The following is a 12,646-nucleotide window of genomic DNA, read 5'->3' on the forward strand; positions in this document are numbered from 1 at the left end:
TACCAAGAGTGCGCTTTTATTTTTTAATTTTTTTTTGTCTTTTTCTTCTTTTGGAGGGGGGAAGGATTTCTTTTTTTAAACCTCAGGGCATCCCACCCCCCCTTGTTTTCCCCTCCCCCTCTGCAGGGGCCCAACAGGGTGGGGGCGGGGACAGAAGGGGGCTGGGGCAAGGGGAAGGATCGAGAAACCAAAGCAGATTGTATCATCGTCTCGTCTGTCCGGCTCACGTCAACACATTCCAAGCACAACTTAAGAAATGCAAACTAAACCAAAAAAAATATATATATATATTTATATATATCATTTGTCTTCTCTCCGGACATGTGTGGGGATGTGTGTGTGTGGTGGGGGGGGGCGCCACCTCAAAGGGAGGGGGTGGAGATCTGCTAGGCCCCTCCCCCATGGCTTGGCCCCTCCCCCCCACGCCCCTCCCTTTCCCCCGAGTCTGCCTCAGTACAAAAAGAGCCGTGGAGGCGGGAAGCCCGGCTCACGCCAGGCCGAAGCCTTCCGAGCACTCCTGGATGGCCAGTAGCAGCATGTGACGTAGCTTCTCGTAGCTCTCGTAGGCGGGAAGGTCCAGCTGATTGAAACTGGGGTGGAGGAGGAGAAATCAGTGAGGGGGGGCAGGAGGCCAACAAAGCCCCCCCCATTCTAGGATTGGGCACTGCCCACCCCACCCCCCAATTCCCAGGAGAGCAGAGTCTACAGCTCACCCCCGGCCCCGGCGCCTGTCCGCCCCCTTCCCATGGGTGGGACCCAGCCCCATGTGTCCCCGCCTGGCCCCCCTGCCCTGGCCCCTCACCATGTGTGAGCGGAAGGCAATCTGTCGGTGGAGCGGTCGTCTCGGTGGATCTGGAATTTCTGGATGCCGTTCATACCCTCCAGGGCGGCGAAGCCCTGCAGGGGAACCTTGGAGGTGCCCGTCACGAACTGCAGGAACTTGGCTCGGTCTGCCTGGTCAAAGGAGCGCAGGGCTCGCCAGAACCACTGGATCTGCCAGGGGAGAGGGAGCAGGTCAGAGCCGGGGGAGAGGAGCTGGGACACAGCGGCACCTAACGCTGCACAGGGCTGGCTTGCCCGGTGCTGAGATGCAGCCAGCTCTGGGGCGGGGCAGCTGGGGAACAGCCGCACATAACACCGCCCGGTGTGGAGCTGCAGCCAGCTCTGGGGCGGCCCCTCACCTGGATGGAGTTGGACTGGTACTTGTGGTACTCGGTGTTGGATTTGAGGTCGTCAATGTCGATGGTGGGCAGCCCCGAGATGAGAAGCTCCAGCTCCTGCTCCGTGAAGATGGAGATGAGGCGCTTGGGGATGATCTCGTAGAAACCCTCCAGGAAGGCAGCCAGCTGCTTGCGGATGGCTCCTGGGGTGTGGGGGAATGAAGCCAGTGAGCCCCGTCCTGCTCCAACCCCAAGCCCCACCTTCCCTCCTGGAGTCGGGAGAGAACCCAGGAGTCCAGGCTCCCTGCTCCAACCCCCAGGAGGGAAGGCAGGGCTGGAGTCAGGAGAGAACCCAGGAGTCCTAGCTCCTGCTTAGCACTCTATTTACAGCTCACTCGCACTGGGCTGAAGAAACCTGGGCTCCCCACCAGAACCACCCCCCAGGCGCCTACCTGTCATCCTCATCTGGCAGACCAGGTGCACGTATTCCTTCTTGTTCTCCTCCGTCACCAGGATATTGGCCCCGTTGGGCTTGAGGTCCCGCACCTCACATACCCCGAACTCCTGTACCTGGGGAGGGGGGGCAGCGGGTGAGGGTGGGGCTCCATTCCCAGCCAATGCCACCCATACCCTTGGCCCCATCCAGCCTTCCCCAAGCCCGTCACCCTCCCCACAGGGTGTCCCGCAGCCCCCTGGCACCCGGTACCTCGGTGCTGAAGGTCAGGTCGTAGCCTAGCGTGGACACATCGTTCTCTAGCAGGTAAACCAGGCCCTGGTAGAAGTGGTAATCCTCGCTCTCCATATCCGTGTACCTGGGGGGGACACGGGGGTCAGTGGGGTCACGGAGCCGCCCCCAGCCCCAGTAACCCCTGGCGGGCCCCTTGGAGACAGTGTCCCCGCAGTCCCAGGCCGAGGCCCCCGGAGACCCTTGCCCCCCGGCCCTGGCGCACCTGACGGACTTGCCCAGGATGTGCTTGTAGAAGGAGCGGGTGAAGTAACACTCCAGCAGGCGGTTGTCGTACACGGCCTTGGCCACGATGCGCCCCACGAACTTGAAGTAGCTCAGGTGGTTGGGGTTGCAGTGGGACGAGGGGTTGATGGTGTAGGTGACGCGGTCGCCGGGCGAGGTGCGGAACAGGGCGTACATGGGGTTGAACATCTCCCGCGAGATGATCATGTACCACTCCCGGAGCAGCCCGCCCGCGTCCTGCCCCTCCTCGCCCTCGAACACGATGTACCTGCGGGGACAGGGGGTTAGGGGGGGACCACGCAGCCCCGTCCCTGCCGGGTGCCCCGCCCCACTCCCATCTCCCGTTCCCCCCACCCGCGTCCTGCCCCTCCTCGCCCTCCAATATGATATGCCTGCGGGGGCAGGGGGGACCCACGCAGCCCCGTGCCCACTAGGTGCCCCCTGCCCCACTCCCATCTCCCAGTTCCACCCACCCACATCCTGCCCCTCCTCGATGATGTACCTGGGGGGGCGTAGCTCCGCCCCCACCAGGCACCTCCCCCCATTTCCCCTTGAACACGATGTACCTGGGAGAGGGTTAGTGGGTGGGACTCACACTCCCTGCCCACCCCCACCCCAGCTGTGGGGTACCCGGCTGCTGCCCCCCCCACCCCGGAGAAGCCGGGCTCACAATCGGTTCTTCATCTCCTCGGGCGACTTGCGGTGCAGCTCGCGGTACGAGTCCTCGAAGACGTGGTCACGGCGCACGTGGACGGCCATGTCCTCCTTGCGCAGCCCCTCGTCCAGCCGCTCCAGCTCCTGGCGGAAGTACCTGGGAGGGGGCGGGCGGGCGTGGTGTCAGGGCTTGGGGAACCCACCGCCACTGGACACGGCCCCATTGCCCCACCCAACACACCATGGCCTGTCCTCTGCCTCCTTGACACAGCCCCCATCCCCAGGAGCAGGGTGTCCGTGCCTGTGGAACCCACCGCCACTGGACACGGCCCCATTGCCCCACCCAACACACCATGGCCTGTCCCCTGCCTCCTTGACACAGCCCCCATCCCCAGGAGCAGGGTGTCTGCCTGGGGAACCCACCACCACTGGACATGGCCCTTGTCCCGCCCCCAGGCATGCCCTGCCCCCCTCACCCACCCCCCCGGCCCGCCCTACTTGCGCTTGACGTCGAAGTCCAACACACGGATGTAGTCGACCAGGACGGCGAAGGGCCCGTCGGCCAGGTGGGTGGTGGACTGGCGCAGGATCTGGTTCAGCACTGTGCGGTGGGTCTCTGGGGAGGGGGCGCACAAGGGGAGGGTGTCACTTGCTGCTCTCCCCTGTGCCATGAGACACCCCCCCCCCCGACACAAACACACACCGGGGTGACCCCAAAACCACTCCCCCCTCCCCCCACAATGCTGGGCCTTACACACCTCCCCCGGCAACCTGACCACAGGCCATGCCCCTCGCAGCCCTGTGTGCCCCCCGTTATGTGCAGCTGTTCCCAGGCTGCCCCACCCCAGAAATGGCTGCATCTCAGTACTAAGCGAGCCCTCCCCATGTGACGTTATGTGGGGCCATTCCCCATCTGCCTCATCCTTGGAGCCCCGTGACCCCCCCGACCCTGGGCCATGCCCCTCAGAGCCCCTCCTTTCCCCCAATCCCCCCACACCACAGCCCCCCCTTTCTCTCCCACCCCAGGCCCTGAGCCCCTCACCTGCGAAGCGCAGGAACTTCTGGGTGTCAGGGGGCAGACTGGAGGAGATGTGCATGGAGGATGGCTCGCGGGAGAAGAAGGGATCCAGCGAGGAGGGGGTGGCGGGCGTGAGGGGGGCGGGCGACAGGGGCGGGGGCTCATCCTTGATGTGGGCCAGCTGGCTCTCGCGGGTGTCCCGCACTGGGGGCTTGCTCTCCCGCTCCGTGGCGTGCACCAGGAAGAAGGCTTCCACTGCTGGCTGCAGCACTGCGGGGAGGGAGGGAGGGAGGGTGAGATCCGGGGGTCCCCACCCCACGGCCAGCTGCAGCTCTGCGGGGATGAGGAGGGGGCCGAGAGCCCGGACCCTTACCTAACACAGCGTGCTGGTCGTGGGACTCCTCCAGCTCCTTCAAGCACTCGCCCAGCATGGCCCAGAGCTCGTCCAGGTTCAGCTGCTCACTAAGGAGGGGCAGATCCGGGGGGCGCTCGTCCTTCTCCCCGGGCTGGGATCCTTCCGAACCTGCAAAGGGGGGGCAGGGTCACCCAGGGGTCCCTGCAACAAGAAGCCCTCCCCACCCCAACACTGGCTGAGCTATGCATACACAGCCGTTCCCCAGCCATCCCGCCCCAGAGGTGGCTGCATCTCAGCACCAGGTGAGCCATCCCAGTGTGGCGTTATGTGCAGCCACCTCTGGGGCAAGGCAGGTGGGCAATGGCTGCTTCTTAGCTCTGAACGAGCCACCCCCATGCAGCATTATGTGCTGCTGTTCCCTGGTTGCCCCGCCCCAGAGGTGGCTGCATCTCAGCGCTGGGCGAGCCGGCCCCAGGCATGGCTGTGACAGCAGGACACTCACCAACCAACTGGGCGTCCTGTGTGACCGGCGAGGGCTGATCGACGTCCATAGGTGACTCGTCCCTCCGAACAGCCCCTTCCGACTGGCTCGACTCAGACTGCGCGGACAAAGAGGGGGTCAGGGCGGGGCTGGGGGCCTCTTTGGGAGATGTATGGTGGACAGAGAAGGACTGTCACTCCAGAAGTGGCTGGTTGGGGGGGGGGGGGGGAATGATTTGACTGACAGCATGCCACGCTTCCCCCCACCGCCTAACATGCAGCTCACACACACAAGCTGATCTTGCAAGGGATGATGGGTAGGTGCCCCCCCCAACCTGTTCCCAGGGTTGGGGGCAGCTCCAGCATGGCATGCATGGATCAGCGATGGCACAGCCCCACTGCAGCTGGACAGGGGCGGGGGCATGCGGGGGGGACACTTTCCAGACAGGTGAAAAGGGCTGGGGGGGGGGGGGGGGAAGAGGGGGCGGAATAATTATCTGGCTGGGGATTCCCACCCTCCCCGAGGGCCTGTGAAGTGGGGGACCCTGGGGCTGGGAGCCATTAGATGTATACCGATCCCCACTCCCCTCCCACAGGAGAGAACCCAGGAGAGAGTCCTGGCTCCCTGCCTGCCCCACTCCCCTCCCAGAGCTGGGGAGAGAACCCAGGAGTCCTGGCTCCCAGGCCCCCCAGGAGAACACACGGAGGCCCTGGGATTCCCAGGCAGCGAAGGGACACCCCAGGACTGTGCCTGAGGGGTGGAGGCCGGGGATTGGGGCCTGGGGGTGAGATGACGCACGTGGTATCGTCCCTGGAGCCCGGCGCGCCCGTCTTCAGGACTCTGCTCCCGGCAGGCGAACGTCTCCTGTTCTCGCTGGGACTGGGGGGAGCCCTGGGGGCAGCCAGGCGCTCGGAGGTCGGCACATGCCAGCAGGTGGGTTTCGAAGGGCATGCGGGGGGGGGGCTCACAGCCCTGGGTACCCCCAGGAAGCCTCACACCCTCCCAGAGCCAGGAGAGAACCCAGGAGTCCTGGCTCCCAGGCCCCCCCTCCCTGAATTGAGGGAAGAACCCAGGCGTCCCGGCTGCCAGCTCCCACCCCGCGGCAGGGAGAGAACCCAGATGTCCTGGCTCCCAGCCCCCGAGGCCAGGCCAGGCAGGGCGGGGGGTCCCCGGAAGGGGGGCAGGGCCCCACGGATGGAGGGGCCCCCAAGCGCCACAGGCCCCATGCTAACCGTTGCTGCTTGCTGCTGCCGCCGCGCCCGCTGCCCCTCACGTACCATTTGTATAATGGCGTCAGCCTCAGCCTCCAGCTGCCGGACAGCGGCCTGGATGCTGTTAGCTGAGCCCAGACCGGAGCTACCTGCCGGGGGGGGGGGGAGACGGGTCAGCGAGCGGCCAGGCCCCCGCTCCGCCCTGGGGCAGGCCTTCCCCTCGGCCCCGATCCCCCTCCAGCCCAGAACCCACGGGGGCAGGACTCCCCCTCTGGTCCCAGAGCCCCCCAGGGCAAGCCTTCCCCTCGGCCCCGGTCCTAGAGCACCCCGGGGCAGGTCTTCCCCTCGGCCCCAGTCCCGCTACAGCCCAGAGCCCCCCCGGGGCAGGACTCCCCCTCCGGTCCCAGAGCCCCCCAGGGCAAGCCTTCCCCTCGGCCCCGGTCCCCCTACGGCCCAGAGCCCCCCCGGGGCAAGCATCCCATCCAAACCAGAACCCCCCCCCAGTGCAGGCCTCCCCCTCAGCCCTGGTCTCCCTGCAGCCCAGAACCCACCGGGGCAGGCCTCCCGCTCAGCCCTGGTCCCTGTCCAGCCCAGAACCCCCCAGGGCAGGCCTCCCCCTCTGGTCCCAGAGCCCCCTGGGACAGGCGCCCGCCTCGGCCCTGGTCCCACTCCAGCCCAAACCCCTCCGGGTCAGGTGCCCCCCTCGGCCCTGCTCCCCCTCCGGCCCAGAACCCCCTGCGGCAGGCATCCCTGGTCCCCCTCTTGCCAAACCCCCAAGGCAGATGCCCCCCTCAGGCCTGCTGCCCCTCTATCCCCAAGGCCCCTGGGCCAGGCCCTACCTAGCCGGCCCGTCTGCTTGGCCTTCTTGTTGGCGCGGCGCGTGTCGTCCCGCAGCTGGATGATGACCTGCAGCACGCGCAGGAAGAACTTCTGGGTGGAGGTCTTGGAGGTCAGCATGGACATGGAGGGCAGCTGCAGCTCCCGCCCGCCCAGGGGCCGCTTCTGGGAGGCCACGATCACCACGTTCTCTGCCATGTCGAACCTGCCCGGGAGGGGGCGTTAGCAGGGGTGCCGGGGGGGTGGGGGTGTGCCACGGGATGCGTGCGTGGGGGGTCACTCACCGGCTCTGCATCTTGCCCTTCAGCTTGGTGGTCTGGGGCTGCTCATCGGGGAGCCCGTCGGGGGAGAGCAGCTCGCACTGCGCCCGCCGCTGCTGCTCCAGGTTGTACTCACGCAGCTCCGCCAGCAGGGTGCCTGGGGGGCCGGGGGGAGCTTGGCATCAAGGCCCTCACACCTGCTTCCTGCTGGCCCCTCCCAGCATCCCTATGCCCCACCCTCCCCCCCGTGGACCCTTCCCAAAGCCGCCCCCTCTCAGAACCCACCTGCCCCCCATCCACACCCTGCTCTCCCAGCCCCAGGCCCCAGTGACCCTGCCCCGTTACCGATCTGCTTGCAGAGGGTGTAGCCCAGCTGCCGGGCACCGCTGAGCAGGAGCCGCAGCACCGTGTCCCGGGTGGGCGAGTCGCCCCGCGACAGCTGGAGCAGGACATTGGCTGCGTCCTCCAGCCCCTCCTCCGAGCAGGAGTGAGACGTCAGCACCTGGGGGGGAGGCAGATGGGGTGAGCGGGGAGCGAGGGCACCGGGCGGCCCCGACCCTGCCTGGGCACTGCCCCGTGCTCACCTCTACCGAGAGCTGCAGCTGGTTTTCCGTCAGGCCTGATGCCACCACCTTGGGGTCCGTCCCGCCGCCACCCGCTTCGCCCGCCTTGGCCGGAGACTTGCTGCCCTTGGCAGGAGCTGCAGGGAGACATCGCGGGGTTAGCAAGGCCCCGCCCAGGATCCATGGGGAGCATGGACGGCAACCTGGGCAGGAGCCTGTGCCCCTTGCCCCCAGACCCCCCTGGGGCAGGGCGGTATCAGGATCCCACTACCCCACACTCCCAGCAGTCTGCAGGGGTGGGGAGAGGCCAGCCCCCCAGGTGCCCCCTTAATCCCAGCACCCCCGGGGCAGGGAGACACCAGCTGCCCCCTCAATCCCCGCAGCCCCTCACCTGGCACGGTGGGGGCAGGGGCGGCGGCGGCGGCCCCGGCGGAGGGCGCAGTCGGGGCGGGGGCGGCGCCCGGCCCCTCGGGCGCCTTGTTTTCGGGCAGGGCGATGGAGATGAGCGAGAGTAGGCGAAGCAGCTTCTCGGTCAGCAGCGAGCTGCGCCGGATGACGGGGTGCGAGAGCATGTTCATGAGCTGGCCCAGCGGCGAGGCCTCCAGGCTGTAGGGGGAGCTCTCGCCCTCGGCGCCCGCGCTCACCGGCACCGACTTGACCGAGTTCTTGCCCTTGCGGCTCACGTTCATGTTGTCCAGTTTGACCAGCAAGTCCCAGAAGTCGGTGGAGATGCCGCTGGCCTGGCCCGGGCTGCCTGACTGCCTGGCGCCCCGCTCCCCCTCGCAGGGCGCCTCCTTGGGCCGCTGCTGCGTGAAGTGGCTGGGGAACACCTGGGGAGAAGGGAGAGAGTCACAGCCTGGGGGGAGGAGACCAGCTCTGGGGCGCAGCTGCCTCTGGGGCGGGGGCAGCTGGGGAAACAGCCACACATAACGCCACGTGGGACTGAGTGCCAGGAGAGTGCCCCCTGCCCAGCCTCTCACCCTGCAGCCCCCAAGGCCCAGGCCTGCCAGGGGAGACCCCAGCCCCCGGCCCTGCCCCGTCACCTTGGCCAGCTGGATGAGGGTGTCCAGCACGTGGCGGCACACCACAGGGGCGGCCTGCGGGTGGATGTGGACGGCGGCGCCGGCGGCGGTGCCGGCGGCATGCTTCTCCGTGTGTTTGCGCCCGCCGGCCCGCTGGATCTGGAAGATGTTGGTGCGGCAGCCCAGGGCGGCGTCCATGGAGACGGAGAGCCAGGAGAGCTGGCCCGAGCTGCGGGCCTCCATCTTGTGCAGCAGCTCCAGGGGGCGGCCCTCGGGGGCACCGGCCTTGGCGGCCCGCTTGCCCCGCTCGTCCGGCGGCCCCTTGGGCGTCTCCAGGCAGGGCTCGCTCTCGCTGCTGCGCTGCAGGATGGACAGCAGGCTGCGGATCACCCAGCCCCGCGTCTGGCCGTGGTAGCAGAGATTGCGCAGCACCCGGTGCAGCCGGCTGGTGTTCAGCTTGGGCTCGTCCACGAAGAGCAGCACCAGCAGGCAGGAGAGCGCCTCGTGGTCCAGCAGCAGCCGGCCCCGCAGCCGCAGGAGGCTGTCCACCATGCTGCCCGACGGCCTGCGGGAGGAGGCGGCGGCTCAGACAGCGGGGCAAGGAACCCACACGGCCGGGAGGCTACGCCCCCGCACCTCCCGGAGTCTGGCATGGAACCCAGATGTCTGAGCTGCTACCCCTACGTCCCTCCCGGAGCTGGGCACAGAACCCAGGAGTCCGGGCTGCCTGGCCCCCTGCCCCCCTCTATAACCACCAGCCCCTCCCACATCCCTCCTGGAGCTGGGCGTGGAACCCAGGAGTCCGGGCTTGTTAAGGAAAAGTTAGCACATGTGACTCCATTTTGGTTTGGGGCCCACCATTGTTTAAATGCCAGCACATCATACACCAGGAGGAGTGATCCTCAGATACTGAATCCCTGTGAAAATCCTCCTCCTTGTCTCCAGCCTGCCTTGACTCCCGGTATCTGGTTTTTGTCAGTCTCTACTCCCTGTCTCTTGGCCTTGATGTGAGGCCTCCCATCCTGATAATAAAGGTTACTGATGCGTGGCTTTAGGACCATGCTGCGTAATTAACGTACTGGTGTAGCACGAGGAATGCACCACGCAGGGATAGGTGGTAGCCAGTAAACAAACCCTTGTCTTATCTAAGGTTTCCGATGCACGAGGGCAACATGCTTTGCTAAAAAGTACATAACCTTTGTATAATCTGTATTCGGGGTCCCCCCCCGGCTAGCAGGGGGGCACCACGCTCGAGCGTAATAAACTGAGTGTCTTTTGGGAACTCTGCAGTTGTGGGCTTTGTTTATGTGCCTCAGCCTAGATTCGAGCTGTGTCCCCCCTACCAGGTGTAATTCGCAGCATTGGTGTGCGTGTCCTACCAGGTGTAATTTGTAACAGGCTGCCAGGCCCCTGCTATAACCACCAGCCCCTCCCACGTCCCTCCTGGAGCTGGGTGTGGAACCCAGGCCTCTGGGCTGCTATCCCTCCCCCGCCACTGTCAGCATCAGCCCCAACGTCCCTCCCAAAGTTGGGCATGGAACCCGTGAGTCCTGGCTGCCAGCCCGCCCGCCCCCACCCCCCTGCTATAACCACCAGCCCCCACTCCCCTCCCAGAGCCGGGCATGGAACCCAGGTGTCCTGTCTCCCCTCAGGAGAGGAGACTGAGTCTCCTAGCTAAGAGGTCTCCCCTCAGCTGTGCCCCCCCACCCCCCGGGGCAGGTACCTGCTGTGGCTGCTGCTGCCACCCATGTGGAAGGTGCCCCCCCTCTGCACAGCCAGGCGTGTGTACTGGACCCCGCGGTTCCCGCTCAGCCGGCTGGTGAAAGCTGTGGGGAGAGAAGAGACAGGAGTTGGGGGGCTGCAGGCCAAGGTGCTGGAGTGGGGATTTGAGGGTGCCAGGGGCCCTACCCGGGCTGCGGAGGCCATACCCGGGCTGCGGAGGACGGCCGACAGGGCCGAGGAGCTGGGGGGGGCCGTACCCGGGCTGCGGAGGACGGCCGACAGGGCCGAGGAGCTGGGGGGGGCCGTACCCGGGCTGCGGAGGACGGCCGACAGGGCCGAGGAGCTGGGGGGGTTTGGGGGGCCGTACCCGGGCTGCGGAGGATGGCCGACAGGGCTGAGGTGCTGGAGTGCCCGAAGAGCCGCTCGTGCATGAGCTGGCGCTGCCGGGCCTCCTGCTCACGGCGCAGGGCCTGGGCCTCGGCGGCGATGTCGGGCGGCATGACGGCCAGGACGCTGTCCTCCATGTCCTCCAGCACCGAGCGCCGCAGGTCCGAGGGCAGCGTCTGGATAAAGGTCACCGGGTCCATGGGCGTGTCCGAGCTGATGCCCTGCGCCAGCTCCCGCCGCTGCTGCTCCACCCGCTGCTGCGCCAGCACCTGGGGGGACAGGTCACTGGCTGGGGGGGACCCTGTCCACAGGGCCGTAGCCCCGCCCACGCCTGCAGCCCCGCCCACACCACCCACATGGGGCCAAAGCCCCACCCATGCCCATAGCCCCGCCCACAGAGCCATAGCCCCTCTCATGCTGAGACCCTGCCCAAGGGGCCATACCTCTGCCCAGAGACCCCATCCACAGACCATGCCCCCAGGGCCGTAGCCCTGTCCCCACCCAGAGACCCCACCCACAGGGCCGTAGCCCCGCCCCATGGCCCAGCCATGCAGAGACTCCCTTGCACAGGGAAATGGCCCCCAGCCCCACCCACCCTCTCACCCCTCAGGTCTGCCCCAATCCACCTAGCCCTAGCCCCAGCCCGGCTTTCACCCCAGGCCCCCAGCCTGAGACAGAGCCCTCCCCCATCCCACCCAACCCCGCCCCTCAAGCACAGACCACCCTCCACCTCCCCAGGAGCAGCACTTACCTCCTCCTGGATGGCAGGGGGCAGGGCAGCCAGGAACTCGGGGCTGACCTCTGTCACCCCGGGGTTGCTCACCACAGGCGGGGTGGGGGTGGTAGCGGTGGGGGGAGGCCGGGCCGGCGGCCGGATGCCCAGCTGGTTCTGCAGCACCTCACGGCGGATGTCGTCTGGTAGGGCTGCCAGGAAGGAGGGGTCCACGCCCTCAGGGAGATTTATCCCTGAAAAGGAGATGGGGGGGTGTCAGCAAAACATGCAGCCACCTCTGGGGTGGGACAGCTGGGGAGCAGCCACCCAACACTGCACGGGGATGGCTCGCCACACGCTGAAATGCGGCCACCTCTGGGGCAGGCTGTGCACTGTGGGGTTACAGCGGGACAACGGAGACAGCTGGGAATTGACGAGGACACCAGGATTCATCCCCTGACTCCACAGTTTTAATGCCCAGAAGGGATCAAGAGCCTGGCCCTGACTGCCAGGGGAGAGTGCCCCCCTGCTGAGGCCCCCCGCAGCACAGCGCCCCCTACAGCCATGCTAGAGCATCGCAGCTAACCAGCCCCTCTGCCAAGAGGCTGGTCAGTTGCCCCCGCCCCCGGTACCTGCTAGCGGGTCCTCCTCTTCACTGCTGGTGGAGGGCAGCGGCTCCTCCAGGATGCCCCGGGAGTCGGCTCCGGAGATGGCCACGGCCGAGTCCCTGGTAGAGGAGCTCTCGGAGGACGAAGCAGGGGGTGAACTGGGGGGGGACGGGAAGCAGGGGGTGAGTGGGGGCCAGACCCCAGACCCCTCCTTAGTGAGTCCCTCCCCAAGCCAGATCCCCACTCCCCTGCCCCACAGCCAGAGCCCTCCTACCCCCCCACCGCACACTCTGGCCCATACCTGTCCTCCCCTTGCTGGCTGGCGTCGGCCAGGCTGTCGCTGCCGGCCTGGCCCTCAGGGCGCTGCTGAGCTGGCTCCGCCCCGTGGGCGCTGTGGGCAGGAGGCTGCTCTGCCCCACTGGGCACGGCGCCCTCCCCGACCCCCTCCTCCAGGCTGCAGGAGGCCAGGCTGCTGGTGTCCATGGGCGAGCCCTCCAGCTGGCTGCTAACAGCTGTCAGGGCATCTGAGTCCTCTGCCCTCTCTGGGGACAGCGAGGCTAGGGGAGAAACGGGGGTGGGTCAGGGGGATCCCAAAGGGGAAACTGAGGCAGAGAGAGGGAAAGGATGCCTTCCCAAAATCAGCCAGTGACCCAGCCAGGATAGAACCAGGCATCCTGGCTCCCAGC

At 67.0% G+C, this 12,646-nt stretch overlaps 1 protein-coding gene across 1 annotated transcript in view; it reads right to left on the minus strand.

Annotated features, from left to right (window-relative positions):
* Positions 1–433: 433 nt before the first annotated feature.
* Positions 434–12,646, minus strand: part of HUWE1 (HECT, UBA and WWE domain containing E3 ubiquitin protein ligase 1) — a 58,655-nt gene continuing 46,442 nt past the window's right edge. The window contains exons 62-84 of the mRNA XM_074937459.1: positions 12,262–12,517; positions 11,985–12,118; positions 11,392–11,606; positions 10,621–10,909; positions 10,255–10,357; positions 8,553–9,096; positions 7,901–8,339; positions 7,531–7,646; positions 7,292–7,448; positions 6,971–7,103; positions 6,689–6,891; positions 5,871–5,998; positions 4,660–4,756; positions 4,176–4,325; positions 3,827–4,072; positions 3,283–3,400; positions 2,801–2,941; positions 2,111–2,398; positions 1,867–1,972; positions 1,613–1,730; positions 1,182–1,363; positions 803–993; positions 434–590 (exon numbers count right to left, since the gene is read on the minus strand). Coding sequence (XP_074793560.1) covers positions 488–590; positions 803–993; positions 1,182–1,363; positions 1,613–1,730; positions 1,867–1,972; positions 2,111–2,398; positions 2,801–2,941; positions 3,283–3,400; positions 3,827–4,072; positions 4,176–4,325; positions 4,660–4,756; positions 5,871–5,998; positions 6,689–6,891; positions 6,971–7,103; positions 7,292–7,448; positions 7,531–7,646; positions 7,901–8,339; positions 8,553–9,096; positions 10,255–10,357; positions 10,621–10,909; positions 11,392–11,606; positions 11,985–12,118; positions 12,262–12,517 — 4,457 coding nt within the window. The 3' untranslated portion in view covers positions 434–487. The remainder of the gene's footprint in view (positions 591–802; positions 994–1,181; positions 1,364–1,612; positions 1,731–1,866; positions 1,973–2,110; positions 2,399–2,800; positions 2,942–3,282; positions 3,401–3,826; positions 4,073–4,175; positions 4,326–4,659; positions 4,757–5,870; positions 5,999–6,688; positions 6,892–6,970; positions 7,104–7,291; positions 7,449–7,530; positions 7,647–7,900; positions 8,340–8,552; positions 9,097–10,254; positions 10,358–10,620; positions 10,910–11,391; positions 11,607–11,984; positions 12,119–12,261; positions 12,518–12,646) is intronic.

The sequence above is a fragment of the Natator depressus genome, chromosome 23 (assembly GCF_965152275.1).
Source record: "Natator depressus isolate rNatDep1 chromosome 23, rNatDep2.hap1, whole genome shotgun sequence".
Classification (NCBI taxonomy): Eukaryota; Metazoa; Chordata; order Testudines; family Cheloniidae; genus Natator; species Natator depressus.